At 43.4% G+C, this 20,297-nt stretch overlaps 3 protein-coding genes across 3 annotated transcripts; all 3 read right to left on the bottom strand.

Moving 5' to 3' along the window:
• Positions 1-312: 312 nt before the first annotated feature.
• Positions 313-12,776, bottom strand: nsd1a (nuclear receptor binding SET domain protein 1a; the record flags this gene model as incomplete). Its single annotated transcript, XM_079228840.1, has 22 exons — positions 313-1,666; positions 2,207-2,402; positions 3,194-3,300; positions 3,431-3,572; positions 3,697-3,813; positions 3,901-4,170; positions 4,281-4,393; positions 4,524-4,729; positions 4,829-4,985; positions 5,552-5,731; positions 6,640-6,840; positions 6,928-7,051; positions 7,163-7,258; positions 7,365-7,586; positions 7,699-7,737; positions 7,839-7,942; positions 8,119-8,335; positions 8,729-8,853; positions 9,070-10,885; positions 10,971-11,143; positions 11,315-11,456; positions 11,907-12,776. 22 exons carry the CDS (start codon positions 12,774-12,776, stop codon positions 858-860), a joined length of 6,426 nt encoding a protein of 2,141 aa, XP_079084966.1. The 3' UTR covers positions 313-857.
• Positions 12,777-14,919: 2,143 nt separating this feature from the next.
• LOC306745645 (UPF0461 protein C5orf24 homolog) lies at positions 14,920-16,764 on the bottom strand. Its single transcript, XM_079228475.1, has 2 exons — positions 16,590-16,764; positions 14,920-16,325 (listed from the first exon to the last, which is right to left on the bottom strand). The coding sequence occupies exon 2, from the start codon at positions 16,320-16,322 to the stop codon at positions 15,654-15,656; it is 669 nt and encodes a 222-aa protein (XP_079084601.1). The 5' UTR covers positions 16,323-16,325; positions 16,590-16,764; the 3' UTR covers positions 14,920-15,653.
• A 353-nt stretch (positions 16,765-17,117) lies between these two features.
• Positions 17,118-19,745, bottom strand: atp5po (ATP synthase peripheral stalk subunit OSCP). Its single transcript, XM_079228476.1, has 7 exons — positions 19,705-19,745; positions 19,375-19,419; positions 19,172-19,282; positions 18,770-18,899; positions 17,739-17,851; positions 17,531-17,617; positions 17,118-17,379 (listed from the first exon to the last, which is right to left on the bottom strand). Exons 1-7 carry the CDS (start codon positions 19,729-19,731, stop codon positions 17,269-17,271), a joined length of 624 nt encoding a protein of 207 aa, XP_079084602.1. The 5' UTR covers positions 19,732-19,745; the 3' UTR covers positions 17,118-17,268.
• Positions 19,746-20,297: the final 552 nt, after the last annotated feature.

Raw genomic sequence — 20,297 nt, forward strand, 5'->3', positions numbered from 1 at the left:
AAAAACTGTGAGGATGCAGTAGCAAACATAAATACAGTGTTGTGATATATTGACTTGACTCTTGATTTGTTTTGCCAGGTGTGACTGTAAGGGAACAACATGTTGGATACCAAGTGAATATGTACTTAGATTTAATTTTCTAATCTAGTGAATGGGACAGATGTGACGTATGCAAAACAAGTGTTAGTTATAGCTTTGATTAATTTAGAAGTTATATGGTGTCATGACGTTACTCTATTTCTCTGATATTGGACCCAACCTTTGATACAAACTGTAAAACACAAAATGAACAGGCTGTTTTTGTAGTGAGAAGAATCATCTAAAGTCTCGATGACTCCAGTGGGTTTATTTTTGCACTCCTCAGAAGCACCAAACAGGCATTGTTTTGCCCAACTCTAACACGGGCCAGTGAGAGCTCTATTTTGATCACTCTTGTAATTAGAAATACAAGGTTAAGAAAGTAACAGCAACATAAGATGCCCTTTTGATGACAGTTTGGTCAGGTGACACTTCTCACCTTTTTCTTATATTCCAAACATAAAAAAAAGGCCAAAACATGTAAACAATGTTGAAAGAACAAACAAAAGAACATAACAGCACCAGACACAAACATATCGACATAAGTATAAAGAGACGGACTGAGTCAGTTCTCGAGACTTAGCACCAGTACACATCCCCGCTGTCAGTCGAGCAGTCTGGGGACAAGAAGGCAACGAGGTACCAAAGTGAAGGCAGTGTTGCGTTCAAGTAGGTACCAAAATATCAAACTCTCTCGGGCTTTTCCTATTTTTTTTTGTCCTTCAAATGTCCGTTGAGAGTTTTTGCTAAGGTTGTCATGAAGGAACGGGTGGACTGAGTCACTTTTCATCGTCGACGTCGTCCTCCACTCTCCCCCACTCCTCCCCCTCTACCTCTCCATCATCATCAGCATCCTCCTCAGCATCCTCTTCAGCATCATCCTCCACATAATCACCCCAAGTGTCATACACGTCCCCTGCTTCATCCTCCTCTTCATCGTCATCGCCTTCCTCCAGAGATGAAGGCAGATCATCTCCATACAGCGGCTCATCCTCCTCATCTTCCACTATCTCCATCTCCTCCATGTCATCATCTTCCTCCTCCGCTTCTTCATCATCATCCTCCATGTCCATGTCCTCCATGTCCTCCATCTCTAACCCACACACCTCCCCATCCTCAACCTCCCCTTCCTCTCTTTCGTCCTTGGAAGAGGTGGGAGTGGAAAACCCTTTCCCTTCAGTCCTGAAAGACCTGCTGGAGGGGATGAAGCTCGAGGTAGCGGTCTTTGTGTTGATATAGAGACGAGGAGGAGGCCCCTGCCCGGGCGATGCAACCTGGCCAGCAGGGGAAGTGGTGAGAGCAGAACCGTCTCCTGTGGAGTCTGGGCCCAGCGAGAGAGCGACAGGCTCAGACGCGGCCCCCGGCCTCATGGAGGTCATGTTGGGCACATATTCACGGATCTCCCCAGGCTCCAGTGGGTCAGGTCCACAGGGGTCGTGTTCACTGCAGGACAGCTTGCCGTCCAGTTTGGAGATGAAGAGCATGCCGTCACGATGCTCCTTACAGTAAGAGCTGGGACACATCTCACAGAACGAAGCCGCCTCTTTACCACAGACGTCACACTGGTGCCATGGACACTCCCATCGCCCTGGAGACAAGAACACTGTCATTACCAACTTAGGAAAATATGGATTTTTCTTTTTTTTTTTTTAAAGTCTGAAGGTGTTAATAGTAATATTTTAGACCAAAGACATCAAATGTAATAAATCAGTATACTTTGCACAGCAACAGCTGTCTAATAAAGCTCATAGAGACATGATCATAATCTTCATTTGAATTATGACACCATGGAAATCAAAAAGGCAGACACTCCAATGCATGTGTCCAGAATCAGCATGTTATCTGGTCTATCTGTCATCCTTCAGAATAAAACAGTCACTAAAAATGTTGCTATTTCGGCCACTTTCATCAAAATTCAGCCCCACACTGACATCCAAATGTGTCCATATTACCATGAACAAAATCAAACAATTTAATACAAATAAAATATAAATAACTCCATTATTATATTTATTTCTAAACAAAATAAATATATATATATATTTTTTTTTTTGCAACTCAAGACTTTAGACTATATAGTGTCCCTCTAGTAGAAGGGCTCCTCATGCAACCCTCCACCCCTACTTGCCTGCAGGCCTCTTGGCCAGGTTCAGACAGTCGGCGTGATAGACCTTGGGGCAACCCGGCTTCTTACAGGACACGATCTGGCCCCCGTCACCACAGCTGAAGCACTCGTCTTCCCTCTCCTTGGTCACTTCTTGCTTCTTCTTCTTCATGGGCATCTTCCTCTTACCTTCCTTCAGCTTCTCAGCTGATGGCTGGTTCTGATCAAGAGAAAGAGACGTTTCAAGGCAGCTCTTCGTCGAAGTTGTAACCTTCTTAACCCCAGCAATTTAATGGTGAAAATCAACTAAATACTGAATTTCTCCTCAACCCCAAGATACAGAAAAACCTTGTAAAAATAGATAATAAGTTAAATATATGCGTTAGTGGTATATTAGTTTATGATAATACACAGAAAAGAAAAACTAAAAAGTTTTTTTTTTTTATCGTAACTATATTAATGAATATATAACATAGCGTTATATGTTAGGAGTATATGTGCGAAGTTTGGCTTTGATTGAGTGAAGTTAAGTTTTTTAAATAATTATTTTAGTTCAGGATTTTCGAACAATCGTGTCAACTCGGCCAACACTAAAAATTCCCACTCCCTCCCTGGTCCCTGAACGGTCTTCGCTTCACTCTAGCCATGTGCTGCAGGCTAAGAGGAAGCTATAGAGTCCAAACAAGGCCAGATCAATCATATTTCAGCCATAAATAAGTAAAAAAATAAAAATAATTGCTGGACATAAATGGCAATGTTGTGCGCATCTTGGCGAAGGTTGGTTTCCCAGCAGATTTGACGTTATGGTGGATTCAGTAGGCTCTAAGGATTCCAATACTGTATGGTAATGCTGTGTAGCTTCATGCTATCGATAAAGTCATATTTTCAGTAATTTTTTGCTTGGGAGATCGATGAAGAGGTTCGACGAAGGGCTGAGCCTCCATTTTAGGGGCTCTGGGGTTAAGAAGGTTTTAAGGAAGGACATAAAAAAAATGTTAAAAAAGCTTTTACCTTTGGTCTGACCCCCAGGAAACCACTGCAGTTGGGTGCTCCACATTTACAAGCAGTTTTGCCATTGCCGAGACACTCCAGGTTGTAGTTGAAGTTCAGCTCCACACCTAAAGTACACAAGGTCTTAGATCTCTGCTGCGCTTGGATGTGTGGACTGTAAATTATTGACATAATCGGCAGTCTTATTCCTACCCAATACAAAAGACAAGTGAGAAAGAAGCAGGCTTTCACTCAAACCTTGTGGGATGTCTTGTAGAGCAAATAGCCCCACCCTGGTGTCCCCATTCACAGTCCACTTCTGAGTCTCACAGTTTGGCTGGCAGCAGTGGTTCATGAAGCGAGCCTGGTTCCCTTTGGGCCCAGCGTCAATGATCCGGTCCTTGAACAACAAGATACAAACTGGTTTGCACAAAGCATCAGGTCCACATTGTGCATCGAGTGTGTTGCTGAGCAGTATCATATATACAGAGTGTTGTGTTTGTGATCAATGGGCCCACAATCACCTTGTTCAGTGTAAGCATGTAGAAGTTACAGATGTCGTTCTCCTGGGCGTGTCTGATCCTGGCTCGGCATTCTTCTTCATCAATCACCTCTCCCACATATTCACTCACGAAGGCTCCCTGAGAAGCAACAGAGACAGTTCATTAATAACGCGGCGACATAAATGTGTCACAGTCACACACATTGGTTGTTTCCTGCTGACGTACCTTCTTGATGTCCGACAAACCAACTAAACCCCAGCCGCGGGACAGTGTTCTGAAAATATCCACAGGAGTGTACTCGCGCTTTGTGAAGGCCTGGTTCTGACATCGCTCCCCTGCTGCGCACACCTGAGGGTGGCACTCGTACATCAGCATGCGGTTAATGCACTCGGAGTCGATGCCGCATGGGGTCTCGTCAGACGCCTTACAGTTGCACCGTGGGATCTCCGATAGGTCAGCCGTAAAGATCTGCACCTTACCAATTGGCCGGTTGACCTAAAAAGACAAGACGCAGGGGAATGATGTTTTGGTGGGTTTTTTTTACCGTGTATCTCAGTGAGCTGCTCTGTAGTCAGGGTGGAGAAGTACAAATGAGCATGCAGTACCTTAATGTGCCGGTATGGAGGAGGTTTCTTGTCATTCTTTTTGTCCTCCTGAAGCTGCTTCATCTCTTTTTCTGCCTGGACCTCTTTGAACCGCTCTGCTGCTTCAATCAGGGCTTTAAGGACAGAAAGTACCCCAACAATTAAAACACAATCTAAATATAAGAAATAACACTGTGTTTTCTTAATATCAAAAGAAGGAACATAGATCTAATGTAAAACACAATCATGGACACAAGTTCATACCCTTTTTGTACACTGCATCAGCTCCCTTTCCCATTGTCTCTATGTTGTGAGTGTCCCCCTCCATGTAGGGGAAGACTCTGGCTTGGTACGTCCACACAAAATCTTTGGAGCCAAAGAATTGCACTGGAAACTCTCCCACCTCATGTTTCATCCTCAAGATGTTGTTTGGGACATCTTTGGCCAGACAGACTTCTGCAGGCCACCACCTGAAGAGTCAGATCAGGTTTCAGAAACATAAACACAGGTACTTTTAGCTGTTGCTTAGAGACACTGCGTCTATACAGAAAGCAATGTTGGGACCTTACCTGTACCGCCCCCATTTGACCCACAGTATGTCCTTAATACGAGGCCTCTTTCCAGATTTGCAGTCATTGCAGAACCAGCTGCCCTGTGGCATCTCGATTTTCAAACATTCCTGATGGAAAGCAGCAGGACAGGCCTCACAGCACAGCAGACTGCCTCCTACAAAACCACAGCAAAACACTCTGATTAGGTTCAGCGACACAGTATCACAGCTTATTTTATTTAATAAACACTCAAACCCAAAGGTCTCATGATTTGCAACATTATGAAACAAATGGGGGAAATTAAGCAATTGTATTTATGAGGCGTAGCCAGTAAATAAATAACAGTTTTATCTATTATCACACGAGGAGATATGGCATGGAAATCAAATGAACTCCACTGGGACTGTGCCAATTGTAATTAATCTGTGTTATTAATGATGGTGTTAAACTCAAAACATGTGGTAATGTAAATACATATTCCTTTAAAAGCAGCACTTTGCCAAGAGGGAACATTTAATTGCCAGATAAGATGGGGCATACAAATTAATTTACAACACAATATGATGTCCTGAAGAAGAATGCACAATGCATTTTCAAAAGCAGACACTTATGGTTTTCATTCATATTTAAAACAAATGGAAACATTGGAAAAAACCCACATATTATAATGTGTTCATGATCACGGTAGTAAAGGGGTTTTGATGACAGGTTCAAATGACCATGAAACCAGACCAGACTTACCCTCAGAGCACACAAAGCACCAGCTAACGTTGATGTGTTCGTGGTTCTTGCAGCCCTTGCGGGGAGTAAAGTGGTTTGGACAGAGGAAGCTGTTGTTTGCCAGCACCAGGCTGCCTGCTGCCATACAGTTGTCATTGGCATGATAGGCCACAGGGCAGCGAAGACATCGAGCTAACCGACCTACCACAAAAACACAGAGGAGCAAAGGTGTCTTAGTCCATGCACATCTGGACATTTAACTGCAGCTTTGCGACAATACAACACACAGTGCTCTCATTTAGCTAAATTAAGCGACCGATGCCGAGAACTTACAAGTTTCTTGAGACTAAATCATGTGCAGCAAGTGTTTTATAAAGCCAGGTCAAATTGGCAAAATCTTTTTTTTTTTTTTAAACACCCTGTTCGGTGCCGTTTCTAATGACACATGACGAAATGTGCCACAGAGTTATCACTTGCAGCCACTATATTTTCAAGTACAGCAGCTTTGTTCAACAGCTCACTGCTGCAGACAGTGAGTCACTCATAAAACAATATTTAATCACCAGAAGAATCATGATATCTGCGGTCCGAAAGCTGAAAGCCATTTAACAATGAGTTTAGAAGAGAAGCTCAATGCTTATCCAAAGCATTGAGCGAATTAGAGCAACAACAATCATTGATGGGCTCCAGGAAAGTCAGAAAAGAAGACACATGAAGCTAATTGGCACATGATTCCCAACAACAGTGACAGTGATAGCAGTTATCACAGCAGAGCTGGTAAAGAAAACTAAACATGGATCCATTTGGCTAGACAGTCAACACTACAGATGGTACTCAGTCTTATTAGCCTCTAAGTGCATGCACATTGATGATAAGCAGGTACAAATGTAGTCAGGGCAACTGTATAATCTTCGCCAAGTGGATTCAGTGGTATAGAGCACAATCGTCAATGTTATACAAAGCAGAACAGTAAATTTACTCCAATGGCCTCCAGTTCTTTGCTAATAAAGAGTGAAATGAATGACGCTGTGAATTAGCCCGGCTTCAAATCATTTCTAACAAGTCGTATCATGTGGATTAAATCCACATGATACAAGAGGGGAACTTACCTTTAGTGCTACAGATGTTGAGAGGGTTGGTGATGTGGCAGGACAGACACACATGCAGAGGGCAGCGGACGCCTTTGTTATGTGTCTGTGTGGCCGAGTATGGCAATATACAGTCGGTGTGGTAGAACTTCCCACACAAGGGTATGATGCAGCGCTTTACCCCATCACCTGACTTCTTACACACAAAGCATGTGTGGACACCTGAAAGCAACCGCAAAAATAAAAGTGTTTGAGGACACACATTTTATCATCACAAACCTAAGACTTGGTCAGACATTAAGTACCCACCAGCGTTGCATTCACGACAGAGGAATTTCCCCTTGGGAGCCACTGACAGGCCGATACACTGTGCGTGAAAGGCTCCATAACAGTGGCCATCACACACCAGCAGGTCACCTGTCCTCTCACACACCTGCACAAACATACACACAAATGCACAATAAGCACCATATGGCCATGTGCCAGGAGCAAAGCCATACAAAGTAAAAGAAGATATACTGTACTTTCTGCTAGATCATCTCACCTGACAGACATTCTCCTTTAAGGATGTAGCTCCTATTTTTCCTTTTACATCCACTTGAGAAGAGAGGCTGTCATTCAAGCTGACAGACAGCAGCACCTAGAGACATGAGGACAGAGATACCGTTAACACTCATGGATGCACATTATTTTCCTCTCTGATTGATGACCGATGTCCTATTAGCTGATCAATACAGCATGCACACCTCAGGTTTGGGAGATAGTGTTCCAGTGTGTACATTGTGTTTCTCCTCAGTGCTGCAGGCTTCCACCTCGGCCTCCTGCGGGGGCGTCTTAGATCCCTGAGGGATGGGAGGCCGGCTGTCAGTGAGGACCACGGGGAGGTCTTTGCTTTCTGACTGCTGGGGCGCAGCAGCAGCAGCAGAGGATGCACCGGGTGCAGGCTTCTCCTTCTTCACAGATCCAACCTATCAAATGTGAGATGTCATTGTGTTTAGGATGGTTACTTTTTTTAAATGTTGTTATTATACTGTTTGGTGGTATATTAGGATCATTATTATTGTTGAGCTTTTGTAGTACCTGAGTTTTCTTGACTAAGTTTTCTTGTCGCTTTGGCTCCTAGAGAACAGAGATTGTGAAATCATTTAACATTTCCTCGTCCAAAACACTAACTGTGATAGTTGGAACACCCCCCTACTGCCATCTAAATCCCGACATACCTTCTTCTTTGTATGAGCAACAGACACTTCTTCTATGGTACATTCTAGCACCTTGTGAGACAGCTTCCTTGGCCTCTTTCTGTCTTGGACCAATAACCCTGTTTCTAAAGCAAAACAAATTTCAAAAATGCATTATCTATTTTATAAAGAACATTAAATAAAAATAAAAATCACAGACAACGTTATTTCATAAATCAAATAGTCTGTCCAGACCAGACCATTTAACATCACACAACGAAGCTGCGGATTAAACATAATATTGAAAGTGAAACTCATTTACCAGATTCAGGAGGTAGATCAGTTTCTTCTGCTGTCTCTGCATCAAGGGAGGGTTGTGTTGCAGCTGGAAATAGTGGGGATGCTACGGGAGAAAGTTCATCCGGAGATGGACTCTGTTCCAGCTCTACCGAAGCCTCGCTGGGCTCAACAGAAGACGAGGCTGAGGTAATTATTCCCGGTGTGGTGCTGAGATCATGAAGTGCCGTCATCCCTGATGTCTGCTGCGTACAAACATGCAAAGTAAGCATCAAGTTCCAATGATATTTTACATTTTCCTTCGATTAAAAATCTAGCAAGTTGCTATTTATTTTTGTAATGATCAATTGAAAAACCGAGCAAAAAGACCTTAAAAGATGCAACGATACATCTATTAGATTCTTATGGTGTGTAATTAAATCAATTATCCCCTAAAAATGTATACTTCGGAAACAATTTACTTCCCACTGATTTTCGTTAGTCTTGTGAAAGTACACTGAGATGAGTTAGTTCAATGTTTACAGAGAAAAATACCCTGACAGCAAATTTGGATAATTAATGTTTTTCTTGAACACAAAATATTCAAGAACCAAGTCAATAAAAGATACTTCATAAATACACCAGTGTGTACTAACCAATTTGGAAGATTCTGAGGTGTACTTCTTTGATTTCTTTTTTGGGGCAAATATCTGTTCATACTCCTCAGTTGACTCCAGGAGCCTTTTAGTTGGTTTCCGGAGACGCTTGTTCTCTGACTGTCCTGTGTAGACAAACACAAAATACATGTCCATTTACACATTCATTCATTCACTTGGTTGATGCTTTTGTTCAAAGTGATGTACATGAGGTCTAATCCAAGTCACAGCAGATCAAGGAGAAGTCTTCTAGAAAACGTGCCTCAACACAACATACACAGGTATAACATGTTCTTACTCATTTCAGTGAACAAATTAAACAGCAGCAGTTTGCGTCTTACCTGCTGTGCCACTCGTCTCTGAGAAGAGCGAGTCGTTCTCTGCCTGCTTCTCAACTTCCAGATCAACATCCGGTGACGCTCTCGTGTTGTAAGACCCATTCATCTCAGCGGACGCCTCACTCCTAACTTCACCCCTTCTCTCAGCAGCCCCCTCAACCATCTGCCAGCGCTTCTTTGGAGCCACTGTGTACCCTGAGTTCTTATCGAGGTAGCTGGCCGAGGGATCAGCGGCGGCGGGGGCACAAGACCCGGGATCAGCCAAGTCAGCGTGGCCACTAACGAACTCCCTGCCGTAAGCCAAGTCAGCCAAGTCCGAAGAAAGCCCAGGTATGCTGAGATTTAGTTTGGCAGGTAGTCTTTGTTTTCTACGCTGCTTGTCCGAGTTCCCAATCTGAGAGACAATAGGGAAGAGTCCACAATGGTAAGTGTCAGCGGTCATGATCGCTTTAGTCCTATTCTTGCTTCTCCCTGCTGTGCTTTTGGCTGTTGTGGATTTTCTTGACCTCCCATTCTCTGTTTTGATCCCTTGGGTTTTACCACCCTGCAGGACTCCTCCTGTAGACGTAGGGATGACCAGGGGTTCCTCCTTGATCACGACTGGCAACGGCGGGACAACCAAAGGTTTACCTTCTTGCTCTCTGGTATCATGCATGTCTTTCAGGAGCATCAGGAAGGTGCTGAATTTATAATTGGAATCAGGCTGAAATGTGGTCTGCTCAGAGTCACTGTTGTCCTCCTTCACAAGAGATTTAAACATGAGTTCCTTGACATCCTGGAAAGCATCCATTGGAGACAGCGATGAGGATGGGGAAGTAGAAGATGATAGATCTGGGTTTTCGGTCTTGACCTGAACCGGTTGCACTGTGGGTACACCCGAGTCCACGCACATAGACTTTATCAATGAGCCATTACGAATGTGTTTCTTATCCGGCTTCCTAGCACGCCTTTTTGGAGAGCTGTGATTTGTCGAGGGTAAAGCATTGCTGGGTAATTCCCATTTTGGAGACCTTTCAGTTTTGATGGGTGCATCAGTGGGTGTGTCGTCAAGACAATTATCAGCGTGGCCATCTTTGAGATCCGTGTCTTCCTCTGCTCTCAGAGCCCTCGTCATCAGACGACTGCTGGCAGGAAGATTCATAGAGTGCTTTTCAGTTGAACTGTACGACAATTCAGGACAGCTGCCCAAACTCTGTTCAGAATGCGTGTCTTTAGATGGCAATCCTTTTGTTAAAATGCTAGAGGAATCACAGGGATCTGTAGAAGGGTTCACTTTTTCTGTCAACTTTGTCTTCGCTTTTGTTGAACCCTGTTTTCTAACCAATCTGTCTATATTGTGTAATGAAGACACTAATGTGCGTTTAGGACGATGCAGTATTGGAACTGACTCCAGGTCTGCATAAGGTGAGTCCTTTGGCTCATCTTTTAGTGTATGAGTTGTTGAATGAAACTGTTCCGCCATGTCTGTGATGGCAGAGGAGTCCTTTGATCCACCAACGATATGACCAAATATGTCTGACAAACATTTCTTTTTCTTCTTACAAGCTTTGCTTTTATTGGATTGAACTGAAGGAGAGTTTTTGACGAGATCCTGCTCATTTCCGTTGGGGGCCATATTGGGTGATGGGGGCCGACCAGTATCCACAGGGACAGAGGGGGCGTCCTGTGGCTTTTCGGTCGGGAGTGGGCTGGGCACACGCTCCTCCTCTCCATGGTCAGATACTGAAAGCACGCTCTCAGTATTCCTTAGTCGATCTGGGAGCCGACCCTCGGCTTCTTCCACACTGACTTTCCACGCAGTCAGTAGACTTTTGGGTATCTGTCGAGAACAGAAATAACATTAAAAATAATACAACAATAACATTAACATATATTATATTTTTCAAGTAAAGCCATGAATTTACCGTATACTTGTAGTCTTTCTCCTTCTGCTTCCCTCTCCGTCTAAGCACAGGTAGGTCTGCAAACTGATGGCCTCCCTCAAAAGGTAGAATGGCAGTTGCGGGGACCCAGGCAGATTCTGCAATCTCCCCAATGGTTTCCAGGTAATACATCCGACAAGGACGGGGATGGGGAACTGAAACCAAGTAAATAATGTTTAAATGACTCCTTACCTTACGCGCACACACACACAGTATAATTCCTTTGGTTGGTGTTAACCTGTCAAGTAAAGGTTGCAGAAAACAATTTGACAATTTGATTATAAAATGCATAATCAGATCAAACGTCCTTTCCTTCTCAACCTCACCTTTCATCTTCGTGTGGATCCCCTGACCCGGGTCACAGTTGATTTGGCAGGGCCACCAGGGCCGTCTGTTGAATTTAGCCCACACCACGTCCCCTTTCACGTATTTCACTACAGGAGGAGGTTTCTTCTTTGGGCTGTTGGACTGACAAGGATAATAAAAAGTTTAATATTTAATACAGCAAACGTTGGTATTGTATATCATAATCATAAAATCTAAATTTCAGACATTTTGGAATAATAACAGATTAAAAGATTAGATGACCATCCTGTGCATTACTTACCTTTGCGTCCTCACATAATATTACACAGTTAAGAACCTGTATTGTGCTAGCACTGATTTTTTGACTATTTTCTGTTTTTCTGTGTTCATATTTAAAACATGTTGCTCCCTACTCATAGTACAATTATTTTCTGAAAGATCAATTAAATGATACGTAGGATGGTATGGTTACAGGGCAAGTGTTTACGGTAAAATTACATTATACTTCAACACAAGGGCATTTCTTGGTTAAATACATAACCAAGAAACACTTTTACATCACGTTGGTTCTACGGAGGTACAGACAAAGTAAGTATCCCAGGTGAGACTCACATTCGAGTTGGTGCCAGCTGGTGAAATAAGTCCAGGGTCAACAGGAGATGCAAGTTCACAATCACTGTCCGATTCCTCATCGAAGCTCCACCCGTCTCTCATAGTGATTTCTGGCAGTGCGCTGGGGCTTAGTGTAGGGTTGAGTTCGGATATAGTTTTGGACATCAGGTTAAAGACAGTAGGTTTGTATGTTCTTTTATCCACCCCTGAGCTACTGGTGGTCTTACTGTCAGTCACAATTCGATTGCGACTCAACTTTGGGGAGTGGTGAAAAGGTGCCATGTCCTCACTACCACTATCCTCCCCCTCTTCCTTGATGTCACTGCTGTCAAACAGCGTGGACTCAAAATGCAGGTAGCCGTTGGGGATGGGGGAACAGCGCTCCATGCTGTTCGGACTGTGAGGGGAGAAGTCCTTTCTGTTCACGTCCTGCAGAGTCTCAAAGGGCTCCATATTATCATTGCCCGGACAAGGAGGCCGCTGGACTGATGCTGCCTCAAACTCATCATCATCATCATCATTATCAACATCATCATCATCATCACTGATCGGGCTTGCACAGTGCAAGTGGTTCCTCGGATGGAGGTCCCTCTCTAGGTCAGGCCTGTTGGCCACAGTGTTCAGGTCCTGCAGCCTCTTCAGCGGGCTGTAGCAGTGAGATCGCTCTGGCTGATTGTAGCCCAGTGCAGCTGGCTGTTTGAGGCTGGAGGATGGCAGTTGCACGACTGATGGTTGGTCTGACCCACGTCTCACAACGCCACATTGGTTTCTATAGGAAGGGCCCACAAGACCATTGTGGGGCCTCAGCTCTGGCTGGCCAGAGCCAAACACTGAGCCCACCCTAACAGCCGGCCTGTATGACTGGTTCATGTTGTCATGGCTATATCCTGTCAAAGAAAAGAAAAAGAGGCAGGTTAGATGAGGGAAATGTACCATTTAAGTGTGTCCTTTAACTATAATCAGTGGAGGTTAACACGTTTTGTATACTGTCAATGCAATAAAGCATGCCAACAGAAACATAAATAAATAGCAGAAATAGAGCGACAATCACGTACAGGAAACATAAACCTATAAAAGGAACATACCAGCCACGAATTGTCACTGTGCCCGCACACACACACACACACATGCACACACACTAATAAGCCGACATTACATGGCCTCCATACTAGAGGCCGGTCGGACTGCACAAGACAAAACACAGAGCACCACCGCTGGCCATCTCTCTCTCTCCTTTCACACATTTCATTCACAAACTATCAGAAGACAGTCGCCTACCGCTTTGTCTGATGGTTGTGGGTCATGGCGATCGCTGACTAGTACAGTCAATGGAGGAGCGCTGAGGCTGTAGTAGAGGTGGTGACACTGAACCATCACAGGAACACAGTGAGTGGCTCACACAAACAAGCTACAGCCACACACCGACATAGGAAGCTACTATTAACACACACACACACACACACACGCACGCACACACACATACACGAAAAGGCTGATCGACACTAAGTTCACAACATTATCAACACGTGGAAAAACGCGAAAAACTCACCATTTGGAGGTCGGTCAACGTGAAGCCACCAGCGGATGTTGGGTAATGTGGCACAAAGCGAGTATTTTTCTCGGTTTGTGAAAGCGGATCTGCACAATCCCAGCTGCAGCGGCACTAGCAGTAGGCCAAGGCACAGCTCTCATTCTCTGCACTTCATCGCCTGATCAGCGGCGGCCCCCCTACGAAAAACACTGTCATTTGGTATACAAAATAACAAGTAAAATGTCCAATGCGCTGCAACCTCACACAGCGGCGAAATTCAGTGTGCCCCAACCAGTCCCCGAGCAGCAGCTTATTTACTACATGGTTTGTGCCTGCTGTCGAAGTGCCCCCGGTTATGTTAAAACAAGCCCAGACTGACTGTGATGGTGAGCAGCAACCAATCGGCAATGCTACCCAACCCCCCGTCTGCATAGGGCCGTGACACTCACCCTCCTAACGCGCACACAGGCGCACGCGCACACTTACACGCACACACACACATAGACGTGCGCGCATGCACGTTCAGGTAAAGTTTCTAATAGTCAGTGGTGGTAAAAGCCTGTATTAAACACAGCTAGGTGACATAATAATCACTAATGAATGTTTGGGACATTTGAGCCATTTCTTCGCGTCGGCCCCATTGTTTCCGAGCCAAACTGTGCTGACAGGCCTGCGTGCGGCGGAGGGAGATCGAGGATACAGAAGTGATTGCACTGCGCAAACAGCCACACGGCCTCTCCGGTCAAACCAACTCCGCGCGCCATGTTGCCTTTCCACACAGTGCTCTGACATGAGGAAACAGGCCGCTAGGCGCTCAGGAAAGGACGATGAAGGAGTCAGTGGGGCTGTACGCGGGCATTAAATCAGGTTTTTGCTCCGATATAAAACTCCGGGGATCGTCTCTCAGCGTGCCCTGACATAACCCGAATAATGATTTGGTGCGCTCGGTACAGATCAAACTGATACATATCCATAAACACGGAGACTCAGAGAGCACAATAGGCTCCCAGTCCGTGAAGATCAAACAAAGAGCATTCAGTTGCATGCCGACTTGACAGCAGAGGTGCTTAACGTTACCTGTGTGCTGATTTTCTTCTTTCTCTTTTTTTAAATATTACTTATAAGGGTTGTTCATTCAAATCGTTGGGTGGTTCAATTCCTTAACCTGTCGAGTGAATGAGTCAGTAGAAGCACCAGATAGATTCGAGATGTAACTTATTCACCCACAATAATGGATCAGCTGTCTGGCGTTTACATTAAAACACGGCCAATTGTCTTTTTAACCAATTCTACCAGCACACTATGGGACTAGAGGTCCGAAGAGTAAGACCATGGGTGTCATTACGCCGTAATGTAATGTAACAAGGGATACATAAAGGTATTATTACAAGGTGGATATATTGTCTGGGGACACGGGCCCTCTGGTGTCCGCAGGGGAGAATGACATGCTTTTCATTTGACAGGAAATAGTTGTGTGGAAAAGACAATTTCTTTTATTTTGGTTTCACATATAGCACAATATCATGTATTACTTATATCACAAAGCAGAACATTTTTATGAATACATTTCTTTCCTAATTAACAGCATTAACAACATACATGTAAATCTGGAAGTGGCTATCAAGTGAGTTCGGGGACAAAAACAGGCCGTCACAATACATAGTAAAAACTATACTCACAAAATGCAGAAAATACTGTGTTAAAAAGGTTATTATGTAGGCTAAAGATGCAGTGTTCCCATTTTAGGTATGATAATATCACAAAATAAAACACATTGAACTGGACAACACAGAAAGGACAACTATACATCCACATATTTATGCCCAGGAAAAAGCTGAAGTAAAAAATGTCACAAGAAACCAGCCATAGAAATGTAAAAGCAGAGAACAATAATATGTCACACATAGGTACAATATGCTTGAGGGGGGAAAAGTGTCACACTCTAGTGAAGTTTGAACCACAAACTGCTAAATTCCTTATTTTTGCCAATACTGATTGGTGTGATTAATTCATATGCATGCATCTCTGCCAAACTGGAATAACATACTTGTAATTGTCATTTATTATGAGAGGATGAAGAAAATGAGAAACACTGTACAAACACTCGTTTAGTCATTTCTAGATGTCAAAAAGTTATTTCTGCCAACATTTGTGAGAAACGTTTTCCGAATCTTGTTGCTCATACACGGTCAAATGTTTTTAAAGCACCTGCAGATCTATTCGCTGGGTTCATCCACTTTGCCACTGGACTCACAGAGGGGTCTCTTCTCCATCATAGCGTATGGAAAAGTCGGAACTTCACAGCCAGTGAAGTCCAGTTTCTTGGGAACACTGCAGGTGCTAAAGTCCAGTTTCTTGGCACCGTCACAACCAAACTCCAGCTTCTTGAGCCGAGCTAGACTCTTGATGCTGCCGGGGGGCCTTCCAGGACTGACCTTATATCCTGCTGCTTTGGTGGTACCAAGGGGCCTCCCCGGGCTGGTTTTGAACCCAGCTGCTCTAGTTGTCCCAAGTGGACGTCCAGTACTAGTACGATAACCAGCTACCTTTGTGGTCCCTGATGGCCTCCCTCTGCGCCCCGACTTCACTATGCCCTTCTTCTTCTTGGAGCCATCGGGCCCTGCAGCCTCACTGCCCCTGATTCTCACTGTCTGAGGCTGGAAGTCGTTCTGGGTGTCTTGGATTTGACAAACCATGGCTTTGTGCATGCTCTGTGGTAAAGGGGCTAGGCCGGCAAGGGACAGCTGCAAACCAGGGGTTGTCGGAGAGGGGTAGAATTTGCTGGATTGTGTGCTACATAAATCAAAGTGGCTGGCTGGGTGGCAGTCCTCTGCCAGTCCACTCATACAATAGTCACTGTTGTTGCTGGTCACTTGATGCATCATGTTCTGTTGGGAGGGCAGATACATATACAAATTAGATAGAAAAACTACACGTGTACCCAGACAAGAAGCTTTTTAGTTTACTTTTGGTGGCGCCAACAGGCCTTTTAGCGATGCAACACAACACATAAGTGATGGCAAGACAAAGCGAGGTAAACTAGGCCTACAGTTTGCAACAACAACAACAACAAAAGATTGCATGCGCAAAAATACATGTTATTCTACGCCAATGCTTACCTATTTCGAGAAGGTAAAATGTATAGTTCGTACCTTTTTTGTTGGTGGATGTTAGATGGAAAGGGTTAATTTCGGATCGCATACATTTTCCTTCTTAACATCTTCGTAAAAACGCCGAACAAACTACGCCCTGGCGTCCATGGCCGTTGCCTCGACGCGGGACCACGATTTCAGTCTCGTATTCAATTTATTTCATGCTCATCTAATCCTTAAGCAGAGGTTTAGATCAGAGAGGCAGCCATTTTCGCCTGGAATTTTTTTTAATAAAACAGGATGCGCTGAGCACGCATGCGCACAAAGGCATCCAGGAAACGCAGAGGCAGATCCGTGTCACCCAACGTGGTTTTTCAAACAAAGACGCATCTAAAACGTGGGCCTCTATTTACAATATAAACAAAATTATAACTTAACTCAACTACAAAAACTATATAATTCCTACGTTGTCTATAATTTATTTTTACAGTAACTAAACCATGTGTAAAGATCATCATCACTGGTAACAGATAGGAAATATGTGCTGTATAAACAACAACAATAACGACAAAGACCATTCTCCATTGTTTTGTATGTTTTATTAACATCCATATCAACTTAAGTATAGACACTGGATTTTATGTAGCAACTGCAATGCCAGAACAGATAGCAATATACATTAATCAGCGTTTCCCCCAATGGTCGCCTTCGATCTTTCGCTAAATTAAGTCCACAGGACTTAAGTTTCCTTGATGAGCTTAGTCAACTTCTGAATCTTGGTTTTAGTTGACATGTCCACATACTTGTCTCCGATACTGACGATCATGCCACCCAGGATTGCAGGATCCGACTGCGAAGAGACACAATTGAAATTACAAAGACTTAAAATGTTTAGTGTCAGACTGGTTTATAATTCCCCTTTATTTACATATTCAAATAAAGTCACACCAACTGCAAAATGTTAAGTTGTATAATTTTGGCATCATGCATTGACGCTGTACCTTTGTTTGCAGCTTGATAGATTCACCCTTCTGAAGAAAGCCCTTGAGGGCTACTTTCAGGTCAGCAAGATCAACTTCACCCAAAGGCTAAAATGGAGAATATGAACTGGTTAGATTTTGTGTGTGTGTGTGTGTGTATATATAGAGAGAGATAGAAGATCGAACAATGTTGTGGTGGAACATACATGCAAGTCCATCCATTTCATACCTGAGCAGTGGTGACGGAGCAGATGACCTCTCCACGGTGTGCACTCATCATCTTGCCAAAGGCAACGATAACGTCCCCAGTTATAGGCAGACGACCATTGTCAGACAAAACATCTGCAAAACAAAAAGCAGGATATGTTTGAGCGAAGTTGAATACTTTGTTTCTATGCAGTATCAACTGACTGTGTAATGCATTTCACCTCTACTACTGGGTCCACACAATCTAAATGTAGACATCAATTGTGATTTTTACTTAAAGCTAACTTCGAGCACTAGAGCAATAATACAACCAAACTGCAGAAAATCCCAGAGATGGTCAAAGTAACACTGCTATTTTATAATCTTTACATGTGTCATATGCCTATAAATGACAATAGCCAGCTGTTAGTTTGTGCCACTAATCAGGGTTTGTACAGTCTGTGTGCGCTTTGATAGTTTGTTTGTTTATTTGACTAAATTCAAAGTGGCAGAAATTAGAAAAGGATCCGCATCGTCATCTACACCATACTTAATATAGCACTACGATGTGGACCGAACCATAGGGATTGTGGAGCTTATAACTGGCCAATTGAAAAGCCATTTTTAATCTCATTATTTGTAGATGCACCTACTTCTACAGATCAGAGGAAGACCACAGCTGTAGAATAGTCACAAGGTTTGTGACCTCTATAGAGGTCAAAGATATTAAGAGCTGCAGTTGATTTACATTTTAGTTGGTTAACCATGTGTCTTCTAACTTTAGAAAACACAAGAGAAAAGGGTTTGTGTACAAGATATTTGAAAAACATTGCATATTGTGATATTTCAGCAAAAGGACTTCTGAGAATAAACAAAACTATATAATGCAATGTGCAGGTTGGTTCCTGTTAGCACACTTAATAAAATAAGAAAGTGAAAAACATGTTAATTACTTTGGCTTCTTTGTAGTACAACAATTAAGTTTGTATTCCAAAGAGTCGACCTATGGTCTACTTAGCTATGATTAGGATGATGCCACGCTAAACTACATAGCAGCAACCAGTGATCACTCACTGATGAGGTTGACAGTGATGGATGAAACCTTGGCCTTTGTAAGAGCATCATTGAAAGTCTTCTGCTTGATGCTGCGCTTAACATGAGGATTCATTACAATAGTGGAAACATTGGGGTCCTTGATCAGGGTCTGAAACACAAGATGGCACACAACAATGGGTAATTAAATGTATGTGCTTGAGTTGGAACACCATGAATTGGCAAAAATGAAAATCATTAGATCATTATCCCAATGCTTCATTCCTCAGTTATACAGCACATTTATATTCGGTGGGGGACCCAATATAAATGACTTATATCTGCATCACCTTGAGATGAAACGTTGCAGAAAACACCACTTTCATCATCCATTCATCTACAATTGACATTAAACTGCAATTTATGGTCTTCATTTTGACTTACAGACAGCTTTCCCATCTCCTGCTCCACTTGGTCCAGTTTGTTCTCCTTACTGGCCGCTGAGAACAGAGCTGTGGCATAGCGGCCCTCCACTCCATAGACCTGGATAGGAGCCTGTAAGGACATAAACACACTGATTAACTAAACACAGAACAATGGTCCTACTAAACGAGCAGTTATGCTTCGTGCAGCCTGACGTTATTTACCTTAACCAGTTTTGATCTGATCACAGATGTGCTGAACTGGCGGACCTAGAATAGAAAGAATGCATGATGTCAGTACAGAGAAACCAGAAGTTGAACGGATTTAACTTTCAGCACGCGTTGTACCATTTACGTTAGTGACAGCTAGCTGGTAAGCTAACACGTTAGCAGTCATTCAAGTGCAATAGCCTGTGTGGACGAGTTGGACATTTAGCGTTAGCTCATGATCTCCAGAAGGAATACAATACAATAAGAGATTCGTTTAAGCATAAATAGGTCGGTTAACGGTACCATCAAATTATTAAAATCACCAAAAAGGTTTGAATGTCTTACCTGCTGCCCTAACATGAGTGCTGCCATTTTCTCCTACAGCTGACTAGAGTAGAACAAGCGACTGCGCATGCGCTCTTCAGAGGGAGGCATCTAACGAAGCTTCTGGTCAATGTAGTCTTTACAGTGTGACGCGATCTGACACGGGGAGGGCCATCGAAATGTTGAACCACAATGTTTTATTTATTTAAATATATCTCACTATACTCATTCTGTCGAATGGGAAAATTATATAAGTTTGGCAAAATGTATATTTTATTTCAAAGCACATTTTTAGTAACATATAGCCTCGAGGTTGTTTAATCTGACCTTCAGAAGATTTGTGTCTCTGTTTATGAGCAGGGTAACGGGACAACTACTTTCATGAAACTTGGTTGAAGGTTGTAGCATGGGCCAAGGAAGAACCAGTTACACTGTGGAGCGGATTGGCCTTGGCAGAGGTCTGCGCTTTCCGAATGACCTTCTAGTTCTATATAAAGCATATTGATACAACTGGTAGTAGGAATCTCCTACCTTAAAGAATGAGCATTCGCATTTCTAAAAAGCAAATTGATGTTCCTTGTAGACTCCAATTGCTCATTTAGCAGTTTACAGAG

This window comes from Taurulus bubalis, assembly GCF_910589615.1.
Source record: "Taurulus bubalis genome assembly, chromosome: 13".
In the NCBI taxonomy this organism is placed as follows: Eukaryota; Metazoa; Chordata; class Actinopteri; order Perciformes; family Cottidae; genus Taurulus; species Taurulus bubalis.